Source organism: Cnephaeus nilssonii, assembly GCF_951640355.1.
Source record: "Cnephaeus nilssonii genome assembly, chromosome: 10".
Lineage (NCBI taxonomy): Eukaryota > Metazoa > Chordata > Mammalia > Chiroptera > Vespertilionidae > Cnephaeus > Cnephaeus nilssonii.
Window position 1 is genome coordinate 1,404,379 of NC_137081.1, and position 20,680 is coordinate 1,425,058.

The 20,680-nt window shown below is 48.6% G+C and overlaps 1 protein-coding gene across 1 annotated transcript in view; it reads right to left on the reverse strand.

The window, feature by feature from the left end:
* Positions 1 to 1,308: 1,308 nt before the first annotated feature.
* CALCRL (calcitonin receptor like receptor) overlaps positions 1,309 to 20,680 on the reverse strand; it is a 75,314-nt gene continuing 55,942 nt past the window's right edge. The window contains exons 9-15 of the mRNA XM_079782318.1: positions 18,981 to 19,107; positions 15,985 to 16,138; positions 14,660 to 14,720; positions 14,517 to 14,583; positions 9,763 to 9,981; positions 9,307 to 9,348; positions 1,309 to 4,602 (exon numbers count right to left, since the gene is read on the reverse strand). Of these exons, the coding sequence (XP_079638444.1) occupies positions 4,375 to 4,602; positions 9,307 to 9,348; positions 9,763 to 9,981; positions 14,517 to 14,583; positions 14,660 to 14,720; positions 15,985 to 16,138; positions 18,981 to 19,107 (898 nt within the window). The 3' untranslated portion in view covers positions 1,309 to 4,374. The remainder of the gene's footprint in view (positions 4,603 to 9,306; positions 9,349 to 9,762; positions 9,982 to 14,516; positions 14,584 to 14,659; positions 14,721 to 15,984; positions 16,139 to 18,980; positions 19,108 to 20,680) is intronic.

The window sequence follows — 20,680 nt, forward strand, 5'->3', positions numbered from 1 at the left end:
TTAAAATGGTTAAAAAATGGAAAAGATGGAGAGTGTCACCTCTAGTGCAGCCCCCAGGTGACCTTGGTTTTGCGCTGTTTTGGGAAATTCTACGCCGTGTGAGCGATAGAAACAGGTCACGTCACCTAAACAGTCCCTCCCACGGACAGGCAGGCCCCTTCCACCCGGGACACGCGGCCGGCGAGCCCTTGGGCAGAGCTTTTCCCTCCGCCGCAGGCGCTCCAGAAGTTCGTCCACCAGTGCATGAGTGGCGCTTTCATTCTCCTCCGAGTGCTAGTAACATATCGCTGGTTCCTTCCTTCAGGGCGAATTAAGCAAAATATTTGATGTGTTTTCCTCTTATATTTGTGTGAGTCACAAATATGCCCTCTTTAAAAAAGTATTTTAAAAATATTCTTTTTCTTGTGTTTCTTTCTGCTTTTCAATACAAAATTACACAATCTATCTATATATATATAAAAGGCTACTATGCCAATTGTCCCCTCGTGAGTTAAACCGTGAGACCGGGAGTTTGATCGCTCGCTATGATGTGCGCTGACCACCAGGGGGTGGCACAGAACAGGGCGGGTGACCAGTGGCAGCAGCAGGGTGCTGAGGGAAAGAGGGAAGGAGGAGGCAGGGAGGGGGGATGTGGGGGGAACCTGATTAGCCCTGATCACTGGCTAGGCCTAGGGTCCCTACCTATGCATGAATTTTGTGCACGGGGCCTCTAGTATCCTATATAATAAAAGCCTACTATGCAAATCAACCTAACAGCGGAACGACCGGTCGGCAGGGGGCAGGGTCGGCGAGCAGGCAGCACCAGGCCAGCCAAGGCGGATGCCAGCAGGCAGAGGGAGGGGATGGTGATGGGGGTGGCAGCGACTGGTGGTGGCGAAGGGGTGATGGGGGGTGGGGGCCGGACATCCCCCAAGGGCTCCTGGTCTGCAAGAGGGTGCAGGCCGGGCTGAGCCTCCCCCCCCCCCCCGGCCCCCGAGTGCATGAATTTTCATGCACCAGGCCTCTAATAACATAATGAAGAAATACAAATCCTTGCACATTTTCCTCTTTATGGGCATCCTTTTTTTTCTTTCTGTCTAGAAAGGAATTTGCATACACTGTAGTTCATTTGAAATTTTCTTACCAAAAAAAAACCAAATTCATAACTTTTAAAAATAGAATTTGTGGAGTGATTTATGGGTTTATTGAAGACTTCAAAGAGGGTAATAGAGTTATAGTCAGGGATTTTAAGAAGTATTTCACTGATTGTTATAAAGAATTATGTTTATAAGTTAGATTTTTCAGTACCACAGTAAACATGAGTGAAAATCATCTTTAACTCATAACTTTAATATTTTCATATAATCAAAATAGAGAGATATACATTAAGTAGGCATAACATGAGTTGTTTTAATTGATCAAATATCTTGGGTATGTTTTACAGATAAAAGAAATGATGGTTTCTATTAGCAGACTAAAACCAAGAGAAAATTAAAATAAGTTCACATTTTAAAAAATTATTAAGCAATAAATACAGCACTACAGCTGCCACTAAATTACAGAATGGATTATTTTATGAATAAATGCACTAGAAAATAGTTTTAGAAAAGAAATGACAGATTAGACTTTTCAAAAAATTACAATGTGACTTTCACAAGCACTTGCAGAAAAATAGCAGTCTACATTTTAAAAGTTAGAAATTCCCAAAATTATTTTTTAGACACCAAAAAGGTTTACTCTTAAAAATATCAATTATACCTTTTCTTTATGAGTAAGATACAAAGGTGATCTTAATTAGCCATTCAGCTTTAGAGAAATCTAATATTTAAAAATATTATCCCTAAAAAAATACAGGTACAAAATTAACACGGATTAATTGAAAACTGTACAATAGATAAATCCTATACATAAAGGAAATCTGATCTAAAGTTAATGAGAGCACAATAAAAAAATACTTGAAAATTGTAGAATAATTCAATATAATACTAGCTGATAAGGTGACATTTTCTACTGTCATTTGTGGTTGAGACTGAACCGTTTGTCTAGAAGAATCTAAAGTATGCAAACAGGGTCGGCGAAGGGTCTGGATCTGCCTTTGAGTTAAAGTAACGAAAAGTGAGTTAATTCGGAGGAATTTCCGTGTAATTGAGGCAGCATAGGGTCCAGCACAGCCCGCGTCCCTTTTCTGAGAGCTTGCTGTGAAGTCCACAAATCTGAACTAACTCAATACAATCTGAACACACACACATATATATGGGCACCTTATAAGTGCATTGGCCAGACCATTTAATATGTTCATTCTTACTACTTAGATAATTATCCTGGAGCATTGCAAATGATTTCTGAACTCACCATCTATTGACATAGAAAGCGTCACATGATCAGCTAGCATTACCTTAAACACCCTCGGAAGACGAAGTCACCAGTTTAATCCTTGTTCCGTGATTGACCCACTGTAGACACACACGAGGTAGTGATGTCTCCTCTCACAAATCCACTTTCACTGATTGATGCTTTCTGTTTGTCAGCTGTTTCAGTAAAACAGCATTACAGAAACGGAACCCCACTCAAACGTCCCTTTGACTCATCAGCCACACTTCCCTCCATCTCAATTTAACTCTTCCTTAAACACCTGACAGCAATTCCTCCTGACGCTATATTCAAATCTTTCACCGACTTGTGTCATCATCTATCGTAGCTCTCTTAAAATATTAATATGTTGATATACACTGTATTCCTATAGTTTTTAAAATAGCTTGGAACATTTCAAAAGCCATACACCTTCATATAGGATAAGTCAGGGAGTTAATATTTTAGTGGGCTTCAACCCACAAGAGTAGTGAACCGGCATTTATTACAGTAGGAATTGCTTATATTTTCTGGATTAGAATGCAGGTTCATTGTCAACATAAAAAGAGAAATATGTCAAACATACCTACTAAGGTATGAAACGCCAAGTCAATATGTTCAAGAAAACAAGGGTCTTGAGTTTGTTTTTAATAAATATCTTCCATCTTATCAATATTTCTGCTGTCAAACTTCTGATGCTGGCATCTGGTTGTCTTTAATACATTTAGCGAATGTAAAATTCCAGACTCTATTTTATTACAAAAGCAGCCCAGACACAGTATCAGATATTAAGATGCATCCATCGCGACGTTATGGATTTGTGTTGAGGCTATAAAATAGAATAACCGAGTATTTACAAGCTCATCCTTCACAACATTTTTAAAATAAACTTCCAAGGAGATAAGAAGCCCTTCACTGATCTTCTTGATGTAAAATACTTGCTGATTTGTCTACACAGTAGAGACGGAAGGGGAAGTCTTTATTTACAGATACAGGGACACCGACCCCCTTCCTGTGGTTAGATAGGAAAGGAGCAGGGCAGCAAATTAGTGGATGAGGGTTTTGTAGTGTCAACCAAGATGTCTCCCTAATGACACCGAAGTGGGGCTGCATGTCATACATACTGTTTACGTATCAAGTCTCAAACACGGTATGACACAGGGTAGAACGGGTGTAACCGCGAATGAGGACCCGGTAGGAATTCCGCTTTCTTGGGAAGAAGAGGGCAAGCCAACGGGAACAAGGAGCCCTCCGTCTGGTCCATCGGAAAGGGCAGACACAACAAAGGCCAGAATTGTCTCTGGACAACAAAGAAATCAGCATCACTGAGGAACAGGGGAATACAGTGTTTAAAAAAACAAATGAGAAGCTCTTTCCCCTCCAGGGCGATAGGCCTTCACTAGGTCTTTGTAGGCAGCAGAAGGAGATTTGTGCCCAACAGGTAGATGAAGCGCCATCGCTTCGTTCCTCTGGGAAGGGCAGTGTGCTGGGCTGGCCGGCTCCAGCCACGGCAATGGGCGGGCCATCTCTTCCGAACTCCATGCTCAGTGACGTCAGGCTGGCAGCTTGACATCAGCCGCAGTGCGACTATCACACCAGACGCTGCAGATGCTCCAGATCAGGGCTCCCCCACCCCATAAAGCCGGCTGTTAAACACGGATCAACAAGTGACTGGAGCCCGGCCAGCAGGGCTCCGTGGTTGAGCATCGACCCATGAACCAGGAGGTTACGGTTCCATTCCCGGTCAGGGCACACGCCTGGGTTGCGGGCTCCATCCCCAGTGTGGGGCGTGCAGGAGGCAGCCGGTCCATGGTTCTCTCTCATCACTGATGTTTCTGTCTCTCTCTCTCTCTCTCTCCCTTCCTCTCTGAAATCTATCTATATATGTATATTAAAAAACAAAACAAAAGCCAAGTGACTGGATTCATAGGAGGGTTCTTTGTGGCAATCAAGAAATTCACTTAATATCGAAGTCTCCTGTTTATAAAGTCCTGGATCGAAGTCCGTGAGCTCAGAGTGGCACCCTAGGGTTGAACAGTCCTGCCCCTATTGCAAAATATAGTCATTCAGCTTCTCGGGTTTTAAGACCATGTTCTCCATGTCCTGGATGCTCTTCCCGTTGGAGTGCTCGCTGGAGAAGTCGTGACTGTACGCCGTCCCGTCACTGATGGTTGACACCGTGTAGGACGCGCTGCGGAGGGCGTCCGAGTGCGCAAAGCTGCTTCCGAACTGGATTTTGTATTGATTCCAGTTCCTCCTGAGAATTGCTTGGACCTGCCAGTCAAGAGGAAACAGAAAGAACAAGAGCAGTCCATTTTTTGAAATGAAGATACTGTGTAATATCATAAGTTATATAGAAAGGCTTTTAAAAAAAGGCATTAATGTTAGTGAATAATATTACCTTTTTCCTTTCTTTTTTAAAAATTATCTTTAGTGTTGAAAGAATTACAGATGTTCAATCTGCGTTCCCCACTGACCCCCTCCACCTCTCCCAGGCCCTCACTGACACACCATTGCCTGTGTCCGTGCGTCATGCATAGAGGCATATAAGTTATTGGGTAATCTCTCTCCACCCACACCCCCACCCCCACTTTTTAAACTTAATTTAAAAGATTAAATTGAGTGAACCATCTTTATGTTAGGGAATCATTGCTCTTACTCTGTACTTGTAGTTTCCATTAATATTTTCCTTTCTAAGCCTTATTTTTGAAGCTTTCATAAGGAATATGAATTCATTGTTGTAAAACAAATAGTCAATACAGACGCCATTACAGACTTGTGTGTGCAAGTTTGAAGTTTATAACAATGTCTTTAGAAACAGAATGAGATGATGAGTGAGAGTATAAAAGAGGGACAAGAGATAAAAGAAAAAGAAATAGAAGTACAGGGAATATAAATCATCATCATCATCATCATCATCATCATTATCATCATCATCTGCTTCACATCATCATCTCCAGCAGCAGCACGACCTTTTACTGAGTGATTAGCATACGCCAGGGGTTGCGCTACATTATAGATGAGATGAGTGTTGAGAAAAACTCGACAGGCAATACTACGGTGACTTTGGTGTTAACTGAGCATACGACACTGGTTGATTTTCTTCAGACTGAGTCAGAGGGCCCAGGACTCGCCTCCCACTCGACACCAGGTGTCTGAGGAGAGAGGAGACTGGCTCGGGGGCCATCTGTTTCTCGTTCTAAGTCTCTCAGCCACATTCCAGTGACCTGACCTGTGTCTTTTCAAAGCATGCGCAGCTTTAAACCGTCTTCCTTGCCCAGCCTGGCGTGGCTCAATGGTTGAGCATCGACCTATAAACCAGGAGGTCACTGTTCGATTCCTGGTCAGTGCACATGCCCGGGTTGTGGGCTTGATCTCCAGCGTGGGGTGTGTAGGAGGCAGCCAATCTGTGATTCTCTCTTATCATTGATGTTTCTCTCTCTCCCTCCCTCAAGCTCCCCTTCTCTTTGACCCTCTTTGATTACTTCTTCAAAGAGAGTCGGAGCATCTGATTCTCATACTAATTCAAGCCCCCTCACTGAGTTTGTTTCTAAGGGATGGACTGACTGAAGACGGTCACTATATAGTTTCTGAGTGGAAGGAAGTAGAATGCAGCTGAGTACGAAATATTCTACTAAATGTAACTGAGAAACGGGCAGGAAGTCACACCTTAGCTGTGAATGTAGTACTTAGAGTCTTAAAAGGAAAGCTTAAACTCCAAAAGCCGAAATGGTTTTTGGACTGACTGTTTGCTCTTGAACTGCCTTGATTAAGATCAGCACCCTGGCTCCTGTCATCACACACACACACACACACACACACACACACACCGTGGACGTTAACCATGAGCCGAATTAAAACCTACAGGCCTTGTAGGCTTCTGTTTGTGTGTATTATCCTCCATAAAGACACGATGCTTTTCATTTGCTTCCCTTTCTACGATTTCACACCCGTTCAACAGGACATTAAAGTGGGCGCTTTTAATAAACTTTTAATTAGAAAACTTTAATAGGGAAAGATAACAAGGAAAATTGCCACTGGATGGGAAGACAGCCTGATGGTATTAAAGATATTAAAATGTTTTTCATGGTTTTACATGAGTGTTATATAAATAGCAAGGCCAACTGTTTAGAATATTATATTACAACTCTCTGTACCCTTAGCAGCTGATAAGGAACCAATGCTGGACTCAACCTAAATCAATGAAAAGATGTTTAACAGAGCTTCATAAAAACCCTACCCAGTTCTCAGTACAGAATCTGGGTCCTGTCGTTCTCAGCACAATTTTGTTGACTTTGTAAAAATAACTGCTCTCAAGTATTGTGATTTTTCACTGGCCAGGGCCCTGCCATGCCTAGAGTTCCTAGTTTATGCAAACAGTGACAGTTTTGTCCGCATGGACGAGAGATGAGATGAGAGAATGTGGCCCGAGCACTTGTCAGGCCACAGTTATTTCACTAGTGAGAAATGCAAATAGACATTTTGCCTAAAAGATAAAATACATAGCATGTGAGAGTAAAACAAAAGCAGAGACACTGAGCTAAAGCAGGCGATTCGGCCTAATGTGGGACGCAAGAGGGAAACGGATCCTTTGAGGATGGCTGTGAGAAGCACATGACATTGTTGGAGCCACGCACCATGAATCTGGAGGCTGCGTTTCCAGGTTGTGAGAGTGTGAAAGACGAAGAGAGAGACAATAAGGGCGGATGATGGTATTTCTCAAGACGAGAATGAATCAGGCACAAGCAGGGGTTACATCTGAAGAGATGAAGAGCAGGGGACAGCTGTTGCAGATGGGAGGAACTGAAAGATTTGGCAACGACGTGGCTCACGGATTTTGTAAGATTGAAACTTTTCACTGCCAAAGTGTTCTCAGTGTGAGGACGTGGCCGCAGATCAAAGCACGTCCCGTTTGCTTACACAGACAGCGTGTAACCCAGTGCTGGCCAGGAGAGCAGACAATCCCTGGACACTTTTTTCTAAATTAAAGGGCCAATTTGAGATTTCACTCCAATATGATTAATTCCCTTTTTTAAAGTTTTTTTTAAAATGAGTGACTTGACAAACCTAGTAAGGAATCTAGCATGTACTGAGTATTCACCATGGTGCTAACAACCTTATATCCCTCGCTTCCCTCAATCCTCGTGAGACCTGTGTGAGGAACTTGCTTTATTTTCTGTAGGGTTAGAGCCATGGTCAGCAAACTGCGGCTCGTGAGCCACATGGGCTCTTTGGCCCTTTGAGTGTGGCTCTTCCACAAAATACCATGGCCTGGGCGAGTCTATTTTGAAGAAGTGGCGTTAGAAGAAGTTTAAGTTTAAAAAATTTGGCTCTCAAAAGAAATTTCAATCGTTGTACTGTTGATATTTGGCTCTGTTGACTAATGAGTTTGCCGACCACTGGGTTAGGGTATTGGCCAAAGCATCCATCCAGAACCTAGTGGGATCTTTGGCATTTAAATGCTTTGCCACATCCGTGCTTTTATTCTATGCTGCCTCCTATCACCACAGATTTTATTAGCGATTACGTTTTGTACATTTTCAATTTCCCCTTTATAAAAATCATGCGTGTTTCTGCCGATGCAGAGGTATATCTTCATACTTAACACTTTCTTTGCCTGTTGTTATTCTCCCTCTCATCTGTGTTTAATGATAAAGTCCCATGTAGGCAGCAAACAGGATTGTCTAATTCAGCTTCTACTACATTAAGTTTATAGTGGTACATACAATTGCTACTTGAATTTTATGATCAAAAACGATTTATCTGTTTTCCTTGGTTGCGTGCTCTGTGTATACTTCTCATTGACTTCAGCAAACAGCCGCCTGGCCCTCTGGAGAGGAGAACCTGGCGGTACCACGTAGCGATCCTAAGTGTGGTCTGCTGTCGGGCGGTCCTGCGGCCCGTTATGAGTAAGTCGCTATAGAAAACAAATGCCTCTGCTCACAAATTAAAACGTATGTCCATTACAATTTAAAAATTAAACTTGAAGTTTCACTCCTTGCTAAGAGGAAGAAGTAAAATATGAAGCCACAGAAAGCGATAGCTAATCGTTTCTGAGATGCACGTGATTGCCAGCGTTGACTTGTCCGGGGGGGACCGGTCCTCTAAGGTCACGCTAACTGCTTCCATGTGTTCCCCGCCGGAAGCTCCGTGATGAGCTCACAGTTACCGAGTGTCCCCGGCTCGCTCGGCTGCTGCCTGGATTTCTAAACTGGGTTGAATTTGCCAGAAGCCTCCAGCAGGTTAAAATTTGCCACGTGGATTAGAAACACACAGAGCCGAACCCGTGGAGCTCGAAGGACTGCGCATCACGCCGTCCACGTGCGTGGGAAACTGCGCCCCGCCGGGGCCAGGCCCCGAGGCTCCTCCGCTGGGCAGCCCTGGGGGGACGCTGACACGTCCAGGACGGCGTTGCTGTTTCCAACCTCAGAGCTGGGCTCTCCCCGGCCTGACCACTGCGGCTCCTCCTCACCTAACCGGAGTCTACCTTTAATGATGCTCTGTGTCTACCATAAAGCTGTTGCCAAACAACACACTGAGGGCCAGGCAGGGAAACACAAACAAACAAAAAACAGGGAGGAGGGGAGAATAAGATGAGCCAACTCTCCTTCCTGTGAGCGGCTGTGCCGGTCCTGCGAGGCCGGGCGGGGCTGGCCCCGCGCAGGCCAGCGTCCGGAGTGAACAGGGTCACCTTCAGAGGCAGGTCCCGGACTCGGTAAATACGAGCCCCCCGCGGAGCATCTCAGCGTGAGGCTGACTTCGTCCCTGGCCTTGACCTCCCGAGTGACCCGAGCTTTGGGAAGGAGAGTTGCCCCGAGAAGAGACTCTACGGTTCTCTGTCCCCGGGAAACAATATTTGAAATAGTTGTTCCTGGGGAATTCATAACCCTGTCTCACGGGCTTTTGTTTGTTATTTTTAAAGAAAAAAATTACGTTGCCCCTACGAACCCATCAAAGGAACACCATCAGCCACCATACCTCTCCGTTAAAGAAGCAGAAAATGGTCGAGACCAAGAGACCCTGTGGGAGAAAAACAGAACAATCCGATTCGGAGCAGAAAAGAGACGGCCCGTTCTTTACCCGCTCTCGGCCTGGGTGGTCGGAAGTGAAACCTGTGCACAGTCAGCCCCACGCCCTCCAGGCGCCCCCCGCCTGGGCGCGCCCCCTGGGAACCCGCTCACTGCCCAGGTGGCCGCACCTCTGCACCCCCCTCGACACCCCCTTGTCCCCCCCAAATGCCCCTGTCGCCCCCCCAACCCCCTTCTCCCGCCGCTGCCCCCGCCGCCCCGGCAGGCCACCCACCTGGGAACCTGCTCACTGCCCAGGTGGCCACACCACCGTGCCCTCCTGCCTCCCCTTACCTCCCTCACTGCCCCCGCCTTCCCCCTGCCCCCCGCCCCCCACTGCGCCCCGCCGCCGCGGCAGGCCGCCCACCTGGTAGTGCATGAGGATGTTCATGATGTAGTCGTACACCTCCTCCACGGGCCTGCCCTCGGGCCGCCAGGGCAGCAGCACGAACTGGATGCCCAGCAGCGGCACGAGGATGAGCGTGGCCCGCACGGCCTTCATGTAGAGGTGGGACTCCGCCTGGTGCGTGACCTTCAGCTTCGTGATGAGCACACGCACGATGTTCAGCAGGAAGAAGAGGTTCACCTGGGAGAGAAGCGAGCGCGGGTGGGAACCCCGCATTGAGATGGCCACGCACAGCACACGCCCAGGCTCACACGCTAGGACACACGTCCTCTTTGATTTCAAAACTGAGCGTGAAGTTTTATTTTTAATAAATCTTTACTGTTGAAAGTATTACATAAGCCCTCTCTAATCCCGCTCCCCCCAAGCCCTCTCCACCTCCATCTGTGTCCATGGGGTACACACATACACACCTGAGTCCTTCGGTTGATCTCTACCCCTCCACCCTCCCCTGCCTTCCCTCTGAGGTTTGATGGTCTGATCGATGTCTCCATGTCTCTGGCTCTATGTGTGTTCATCAGTTTATGTTGATCATTAGATTCCACAAATGAGTGAGATCGTGTGATATTTATCTTTCTCCGACTGGCTTACTTCGCTTAGCATAATGCTCTCCAGGTCCAGCCATGCTGTTGCAAATGGTAAGAGTTCCTTCCTTTTGACAGCAGCGTAGTATTCCATGGTGTAGATGTACCACAGTTTTTAATACACTCATCTGCTGATGGGCACTTGGGCTGTTTCCAGATCTTAGCTATGGTACACTGCGCCGCTATGAACATAGGGGTGCATATGTCCTTTTGGATGGGTGTTTCTGAATTCTTGGGATCTATTCCTAGAAGTGGGATCACCAAAATCCAACACCCTTTTTTTGATAAAAACTCTCAGCAAAGTGGGAATAAAGGGCTCGAACCTGAAGTTCTATCACGTGCTGAGAGAAGGAAGTGAACTATAACGTAAGCAAAGGAGAGCGATCGCTCTTCGTTTCTGAGATGCACCTGGCCCCAGTGTTGCTGTTGGCGGGAGAAGCGGTGGAAGGGTCTTGGGCGTTGTAACTGTTAGAGTATGCTCAGCGTCTAGGAACAGGACATGCTTTGTATTTCCGGGAGGTTGATTTATTAATCTAACAGGTACGTCGACTTTAAAGGACGTAGGTTTGAGAGAAGTAAAATGATGGTAGAGTCATTGTGGAGCACACTCCGTTGAGCGATAGTGGAGTGTTTTACTCAGCTCCTTTTCCTAGGCAATTCTTTTTTCCAAGTTTTATTTTGGTTCAAAGACTCAAGCTTTTAAATAGTCTCAGCTCAGACAATGGGAAGATTTATTTTTAACAAGTTCTAGTTTTCACGTGTCTCTTCTGTATCTGTGTCCAGGTGTCCATACCAGGCACTTTCCAAATATATATTGTACCGTAATAACCATTTTCATCTTTTTGGTTGATCCTTTCTGTCTTTTTTTTATTTTTATTTTTTTGTAATAATCCTCACACCTCCTCCAAAATAGAACTGTAATCCTTTTTATCCTTAGACTAGACTGAATCCCACATTTGAACTAGTTGATATTCCATCTACGTCATCCTAGAGATTTAAAAAAATTGGCATCCACAGGGCCTTCTGTTACATTAATCACTTTCTGTAATTACGTATGTACTGTGTGTTAATAATGTTCCCCAAGAGAAAATATTTTCGTTGAAAGGGAGACATAACACTTGAAAAGTATAGTGTGGCTGACCAAGTTTCCCAGAAAATGGACAGTTCTGCTGAAGTACGCCCCGCCCCCTGAATATCACTTCCTCTCTCCCTGTTCCAGCCAAGTCACAGCTTCCCTTTGGTCTGTGTTCTCTGCCCCCTCCCGCCTCCAGGGGCTGCGGCCGTGAACTCCAGGGGAGCCGGGGTGGGGGGAGGAGGGGGGAGGGCTGTCCTCTGTCCCGTCTCCTCCCCCCGTCCCCCCCCCCCCCCCCATGCAGCACTGGTGCTTGTCTGTTAGAACCCAAACACTTCCCAGTGACACCCCCGATGTGACTGCCATCTGCACACTTAACACAAACCGGCCTGTTAGCACCTCGCTTCCTGCAGGAAGCAGCGAACAAGCAGCAGACCTGGCGACCTGGAGGCATGTGTGACGGAAATAACGGGGCACAAAAACACCCACTCCTGTTCTCGGCGGAGTCAGTGGGACACGTGCTGCAGGGGACACCGCTCCCTGTCACTCCGAGGGAGACGCGTCCGTGGAGCGGGCGGCTGCGGCCCAGGAATGTCCCTGCTGCTGACCGAGCCCTGTGAGCCCCAGCAGCTGCGAGGGGCCCGCTCAGCTGTCCCCCAGCCCCTCGCCCTCCCGGCACTCACGGCCATTCTGTAGGCTCTGACTCAAGAGACACGGCTACCAGCGCCCAGGGACAAGGGTCACACCACCCCTCGTCTGCTATGACGGCAGAATGGCAGGCGTCCCACCAAGACCAGCAGTCACAGCGCCGCAGAAATGTGCGGGGGGCCATCGCGAGGACATGCTGCGTGCAGAGCGCCTGTGCAAGCGGTGAGTCCGGGTCCGAGTGTGAAACCAGAAACTGGAAAGTCATCCTACTCCCCTTCCTGCCAACACATCGTTTGTTCTGAACCAACCAGAACAGGAATTGCCCATCGCAGGAGCTGTACCCGCCTCTCCTCTCTCGGAGCAACGTGGATGAAGAGGGGGAGAGGCCTGTCACCCCATCACTCATCACGTTCACTCATCTGCAGGCACAACAGGGCGTTTGATGTCACCCAGCCCCCTCGGGGCATGACAGGAAGGCAGGAAGTGGGGTGACTCAGCCGGGGTGGCGGGAGGGTTCCTAGAAGCCACTGCTGCCCCGGAACAGCCGGCGATCGCTAGGCTATGCACCAGTGACCTCAATGTGTCTCCGGACCCGGACTCAATGCATCTCCTGCTGCCTCCCTCAGCGGGGCTCAGAGGTGCTGAGCCGCTCCACTCACACCCGCTCAGGAGGCAGGTGACAGCGGAAGGTGGAAAGGAAGCGGTGGAGGCTGAAATCTTATTTATCAGAAACCAAACACACACACACACATTCACACACACACACATTCACACACACTCACACTCATACACACATTCACACACACACTCTCTCTCTCACACACACACACACACACTCTCTCTCTCTCTCTTTCTCTCTCTCTCACACACACAGACACTCTCTCTCACACACACACACTCTCTCTCTCACATACACACACTCTCTCACACACACACACTCTCACACACACACTCTCTCTCTCACACATACACTCTATCTCACTCTCTCTCTCTCTCACACACACACACACACACACACTCTCTCTCTCACACACACATACTCTCTCTCTCTCTCTCACACACACACACACTCTCTCTCTCACACACACACTCTCTCTCACACACACACACTCTCTCTCTCTCTCTCTCACACACACACACACTCTCTCTCTCACACACACACACTCTCTCTCTTTCTCTCTCTCTCTCTCTCTCACACACACACACTCTCTCTCTCACACACACACACTCTCTCTCTCTCTCTCTCACACACACACTCTCTCTCTGTCTCTCTCTCTCTCACACACACACTCTCTCTCACACACACACACACACACTCTCTCTCTCACACACACATACTCTCTCTCTCTCTCTCACACACACACACACTCTCACATACACACACTCTCTCTCACACACACACTCTCTCTCTCTCACACACTCTCTCTCTCTCTCTCTCTCTCTCTCACACACACACACACACACAGAGCATCAGGTAGACATTCCACGTCAGGAACTTTCTGCAGCGTTAGTTTGAGATTTTATGCTGTTCCCGGCGCTGTGCTCACCGCTCACTGTGACGTGTCTCCTTTAGTCTGACCACAGCGGTGAGGACCTTATTCTCCCGAGCACAGGGAGCACGCAGCCCAGACAGGTGCAGACACAACCGGCCCCGCGAGGGCCCGCAGCGGCGGCAGCGCCAGGCTGCAACACGGGCTCTTTGAGTGCAAAGAGCGCACGGCTAGGCCGTCTCAGGCTACAGCTCAACACGGCGTGTCATACGTGTCCCTCGTACGTGCATGGAGTAAGAAAAGGGAAAACTTCTGCCTCTGAGATGCTCACTCAGATGAGAGCCTTCTCTTCACTGGGCTGTGTCCTCATTCCCCCCCCACGCCCCCCCCCCCACACAGCCGTGCGGGGTTCCTGTCTCCCTCCCCGCCCAGGGCCCAGCCTCTGTCCCTGTCTGTGGGCTCTGAGCCCGGGGCGGGGCGGCTCCCGAGGCCTGGCCATCCCCCCACTTCTACCCTCTGCCATTCGCTGCCCTGGCCAGTGGGAAGGACAGGAGATCAGAGTGGGGGGGAGGGGAGGGGATATGTGAGCGTCTCTCTCCTTCTTTCCCGCCAGGCTGTGGCTGTGGCTGTGGCTGTGGCTGTGGCTGTGGCTGTGGCTGTGGCTGGCAGCACCGGCCCCTCTGCCCGCGGCCCAGCTCCTCCCAGCGCTCCTCACACCAGCACCTGTGCGTCCCCTGCTTCTTGCTGTGATAACGGCTTCCCACTGGGTCCCCAGGGCCTCCCCCCACAAATGAGCGCCTTCCCTGCCCGCCACCGCGAACGCAGCAGCACCCTCCCCACGCCTCGCATTGGCCCGGCGCGGGGTGTGTGCCCGGCCGCCAGGCTACAGCGCGGACACGCGTGAGGACGGGAGCGGCTACCCACCAGCAGCGCGGCGCAGATGGGGCCGTGGATGATGTAGAGCAGGTGCGTGTCGGAGCTGATCCAGCACCTGCGGGCAGACAGAGCGGGTTAAGGTGCTGCTCACTCCGTCCCGTCCCGAGAGAAACCAGAAAGGGCTGTCTTACTTGTCGTTGTAATACAGGCTTCTGCCCACGGCGTGCGTGCAGGCGGGGATCAGCGGGAAGCCTGTCGGCGACAAAGGAAACAGACAGATGGGCCACCTCTCAGAGGGACGCCCCCCGCGTGGGTCAGGACCTGCGGCTCCGGGGCTTGTGATCTGTGGCCAGGCCGTGAGCGTGGCCCCGGCCGGCTACTCCCGTCCTCAGGGCGGAGTGAGTTCTTCCCAACACGTGCCATTTGGGTCCGCGGGCCCCGCGCCCAACGCACGGACATGGACGCGCTGCTGCCCACGCCCAGGCCGGGAGCAGGCCGTCCCCGCGTCTCCGTAAGGAGGGCCGGCCGCGGGCAGGGCGTCCCACGTGCGGGCAGGCGGGACTGAGGGACTGACTGCACAAGGAAAAGGGAAGGAGGGAAGAGATGCTGCTCGTGCCACAGGCTTTGCGCGGTTTGAGCCTCGAGAGCAGATCTTCAAAGAGACGTTTGAAAAGGTGGCCTGGATGCGCCGAAGCCGCGTGGGCGCCTAACAGCGGCGTCCATCTGTCTGTGTCTGACTGGATACGCAGGGAGGTGAACAGATGAGCAGAGAGATAGGTAGGTAGGTAGGTAGGTAGATGGGGAGAGAACGTGCAATTTCAGCTATGTTTCTGGAAACTAGTCCTATTGAATTTATCGTCAGCATTTTGTATTTCGCATTATTCCTGTTGTGCTTTTTAAATGCTAGAAATGTAGCATTCTCTGCCATGTGAATGACACCGTGTCAGGGGATTGTGGGGGAAAAAAGAGATATTTTGCATGCTCGTATTCAGTAACGGATCCCTATACTCTTAGGTAAAATGACAATATTGTTGTTTTTTAAGTAAACATTTAAAAAATGGAAGGTCAAGCTAGCTAAGCCCGATGTTCTTATTTTGCACACGAGGAAAAAGCAGAGTGAGAGAAGTACAAACACTCGGTCCTCATTCATTACCCTAATCCTATTGTTTTAGTCACCACGCAGTCAGCCAAGATCCACACGGAGTACTGAGGAGGAAGAAGAGCAGTGCCTTCGCAGTCGGCCCAGGCCGGCCGCAAACAGTGAGCCGGGGCTGTTTTATCCCAACATCTAACTCCACAGCCCGCAGCACAGGCTAACCGCCCGGGCCGTCTTAGAACGGTGAATAGTAACTATGTCCGGATTACAGAGGAGCGACACCCTCGAACGCAAGCGTGTCAAACTCAAAGGCCAACACGGGCTAAATAAAGGAGGCCTGTGGCCCGCGGGCCGTGGGTTTGACATGCTGCTCTAAAGGACGCAGAGGAAGGCGAGTGGGCAGCGGTGTGCGGGCCTTACCCCAGCCGAGGAAATGGTACCACAGCAGGCGCTGCTTCTCGGCGAACACGGCCACCACGATGAGCGTGTGCAGGTACACGCCTTCGCAGAGCATCCAGAAGTAGTTGCAGCCCATCAGGTAGAGGTGCAGGAACTGGGACACCTTGCAGCCCACCTGGGAGGAGGCAAGCACCGCCGCGGTCGGTGGTGAGTTCACGGGGCCCGCCCCGTGGAGCTCGGCCGTTCAGGACCGCGGGGCCTCCCTTTCTCTCCCCGAATCGCACACGCAGAGGACCCAGGTTTGCAAAGCGCCAGCCTTCATTCTCCTCTAACGGCACCTCCGGAGTTCTAGCCATGACCCCAACGGGGCGCGATGGGGAGCTGCCACGGGAGGCGCGTGTTCCGAATCTCCTGCATTTAGTGGGCGTGCGTTTCCCAGTGCACCCCAGGCCTCAGTCACCCTATTGTCTGTGCCCACGGCTGATGCATAGACGCACGTGAGTGCCAATGTGTTTTAGTTATTACGTCATTTTAAGTGTGAACGTTTCACACCTGGATGACTTCACACCTATTTTTGTTTTAGTTACGTCTTTATGAACTCCTTGACTGTGGTAGTCTGTTGGGAAAAATCTTAATAATTACGAAAGCAATTCATGAGAAGTGCCAAATACTTGGAAAGTCTTGCATATTATGTGCTAGCCGTGCACATACTCATCAAGCAGTGACCTAATGAGCTTTTACTTTCTCTTGTCCAGATGTGGGGTCCGAGGGAAAAGAAGGAATAGTGCTCTCCTGCCTCTATCCTGGGGTCTCCACGTTCTCTTCTCTGCTCTTAACGAGGCAGGAAGAGGCAGGTTCAAACACAGCGTGAAGAAATCACGAGGCAGTAGCAGACACGACTCTCGGAACAAGGGAAATGAATGAAAAGCTCTCCCAGAAATACAGGGCCAGTTACTCCCATCAGCTCCAATTTCCAGTCTGGAACTCAATACATATTTAGTGGCAACTGTCACCATTTTTGAAATAAATATTTTTTTCACTAAAAATAAAGTCAGAAATGAAATACACTGGAAAGTAAATATTGGGTTCTCATAGAATAGTAACAATAACATTTGTATATGATTTAGCTAAAAATGGTTTAATATATTATTTAATCTTTAAAATGATTCCGAGGCATGAATTATTATTAATCACATACCTCATAGATTAAAACTGCTCTAAAAAAGTTAAATGACTTCCCAATATTCACACAACATCGATCAAAGCCACACTCTGAAGACAAGTCCTATGATCCGGATTTTGTTTCCATGACTAGACACAATGCCTTCTGCCTCAGGACATTTGTAAAACCTATTCTTTCATTCAACATCCTTTCAGATCGCATGACACTACATTTTAAATGGCATCCCTTGATGTCAAACCTAACACCGTAACAGCAAAGTTCCCTCAAAGGTAAAAATGAGTTATTCCACTCTACTCTATAGAAGAGGTAGCCTTCCGATTCACGTTCTTACCCATATAGTTCTCAGATATTCCTAACTGATTGAGTTTTTAATTTCTAAGCTCATTAAACACATGAATCCATAAACTCTTATAATAAAAATAGCTTAAAGCGTGCTTCAGAAAAATAGCTGAGCATTGGTGAAAATGAAAACGGACAGAAAATTTCCAAGAACATGTTCACACTACGTCTACGCAGTTTGCTATTTGCGTGTGAAACACAAGTCCTCGCACAGTACGCCAGGCCTGAACCCCTCGCTCCGCAGCCAGGACGGGACTCCGAGCTCCGAGCTCCGAGGAACCCACTCCGACAAGCAGGCCGCTGGCTGGGAGCCACATGCCCCGGGCGCTTCCTGTCTCCTCACCCCCTGGCTCTGGAGTGGAACATGCACAGAACTCAGGCCCCGGGTGCACATGGGCAGGCAGTGCAGGGGCTGAGGGTTTTGGAAATCACCCTGAAAACACACGCGAGCAGTGTTTACTGACCCACTGAGTGAAACGTCCCCCCGCCCCTGATTTCAGTCACTAGGTAACTTAATCTCTAAAAACTCCCACTTGCTAAATACAGATATGCACACCCCTCCAAAACTCCACATCCAACTGGAGTAGAGGTATTTGTAAACGTGGCGAAAAATACGATTTTAAAAACGTGAATGTTTTTTATTTATGCAGATATTTTAATTTAAATATGGCTTACCTAAACATACAGCTTACACAAAACGTATACATCCGTGTAAGTAAATTTCAGCGTATGTTTTAAAAACACAGTTTATGTTCGACAGCCTCTGCTTATGGCTGTGTTCTCTCGGTACCCGCCCTACAAACTCCCTTCCGAAGGAATTGTGAGGAAACGTCTCATAAATGTCTGCTGCACGGGAGGACTTGGTAGGGCCCTTTAAAAATTTTATGATGATAAAGTTTAACATTGTATAGGGGATGCAGAATTTATTTTCCTCTGTTTTTGTTAACTTTTAACGTCAGCTGGATACCAAGAATAGAATTTAAATGTTCCATTTTCAAGCATTGTTTTTTTTTCTAACGACACGGTTCGGGGATTGATGTTTTAATTCTTTTGAGCAAAGGCTATGTAGTCATTAACACTTATGTCCTACCAGCAGCAGGACTCTAGCCATAAGCTGAGGAGAAGGTATGTGTAACATTTATAAATAATTGAAGCAAAAAAAGTGTTCTTCCTTTTAATACTGGATCATTTTAACTTGAGGAATGTTGAGATATAGAGGTGTCCCAAAAAGTGTATATACACACTTTGAATAATTAAAGGCAGAGTTTATTAAAATACATTTCATTTTCAAAATTAAACCATCCGCTGTTAAAGTATATGCACAGTTTTTTGGGACCCCCTGCATTTACCTTTCTTTATGCTCTCTGTATGTCAGACCTTACCAAGCACTATATACATGAGCACTTAATTACGCTCAGCACATGTATCAGGACCTCCCCCCTGGCGTAGCCTCCCGCCAACCCTTCGAACCCGAGGACACACGCGCTTCACTTACAGGGTCTGTGGCCACCAAGGGCTGGTTGTTGGCCACGGCCGTGAGGTGAATGATCGTGATGACGGAGTTACAGACGAAGGAGAAGAACAGATTTTTGTGCAAAGTAATCCTTTGGCAACTTAGGCTCCTAAAAGGCAAGAGAAAATAAAGTGTGATGACATCATACAGTGCTCCCACCTTTTTAATGAATAATCATTCAAATAAGACACATTCGTCGTATGTAACAGCTGCTCCAAACATGGAGGAATGGCGTTCCCCCCCAAGATTCACTCATGATGAAATCTTAATGAGGAGAAGCCAGTAATCTCTTCAAACACAGAGACCGACATGGCGCTTCAGGAGCAGGAGACAGACAGAGGGACGGGACATGAGTCCATACCAGGCCGCGACATAAACGTTTGTTAACCTCGCAAGATGATTAATATTTTAATTCAGAAACTGAGATTCTCAGTAACGTTGGTAAAAAGTGCAGCTAATTAGCCCAGTCGGCGTGGCTCAGGGGCTGAGCATCAACCCATGAACCGGGAGGTCAGGGTTCAATTCCCGGTCAGGGCACAGGCCTGGGTTGGGGGCTCAATCCCCAGTGAGGGGCGTGCAGGAGGCAGCTGATCAGTGATTCTCTCTCATCATTGATGTTTCCATCTCTCTCCCTCCCCCTTCCTCTCTGAGATCAATAAAAAAAAGAAAAGAAGTGCAGCTAATTAATTTTGAAAACTTTGGATTTGTGTGTCTGATTCCCGCACAGATCAGGGTCTTTTTATCCCCCCCAAGAGGTTGTTCTGTCCCCTCTGTGTGGTGCTGCTGTGGGGTGAGTACACAGGCCAAGCATGACAGCTAGCATTGTACCGAGAACAGTGAATTGACAAAAACAGAGACTTAGCAACCGATGAGGTCTGTTCAGCTTTACTGAGTTTTTCTCATTGGTCCAATCATAGTTAAGACGTTAGGATTTCCCACCTCTCACTGGAGGGCCTCAGGTATAAAACAAAATCATAGGACTGGCTGTGGGGGATTCCTAGAGAAACGGGTTTCAGGAAAAGTTGTCCTTAATGGCAGGTTGCGTTCACATCCACTCGATGAGACGCCCATACGTGACTGACCACACACCTACGCTCAGGGCCAACTCCAGCACCGCCTCCGATCTGAAGCTCTTACGTGAAGGCTTATTGTCAAGTTTTAAAATAAAGGAAAGGAATTTCTGAGACTAAAACGTCCTATCAAAACACACACACACATGTAGGAAGACATGGGAACTTTGTGTGTTTACAAACGTATGCAAATAGCACGTCCCGTGTGTTCCAGTTGGGAGGGGTGACAGGGTTCCCGTGCTTAGAAGGCAGCGTGCCGGCTGTCCCGTCTGACATTCCTTCCAGCCGGGGTCTGCGATGTCATACGTAGCTCCAGCGTTTTAAAGGATCTGGCGTGAATCCGGCCCAATCCATCTGCATGGAGTTACTGCGCGCCTGGCAGAGGTGGGCGATCGGGGGCTTGCGGGAGCCCCCGCGAGCGAGCAAGGTGGCCCCGGTGGACAAGTGCGTGTACCCTGTCATGTACCCGTGCCGCCAGGCCCAGTGGGACCAGGCACACAGAAGCGGCTGAGCGCCGCGGGTGTTTTGATCCCGGCGTCTCCCCCGGGGCCCACTGCAGGGCGAGAGGGTAGAGGGGGCGGGCAGGGGTCAGGCCCCAGAGGGGAGACGAGA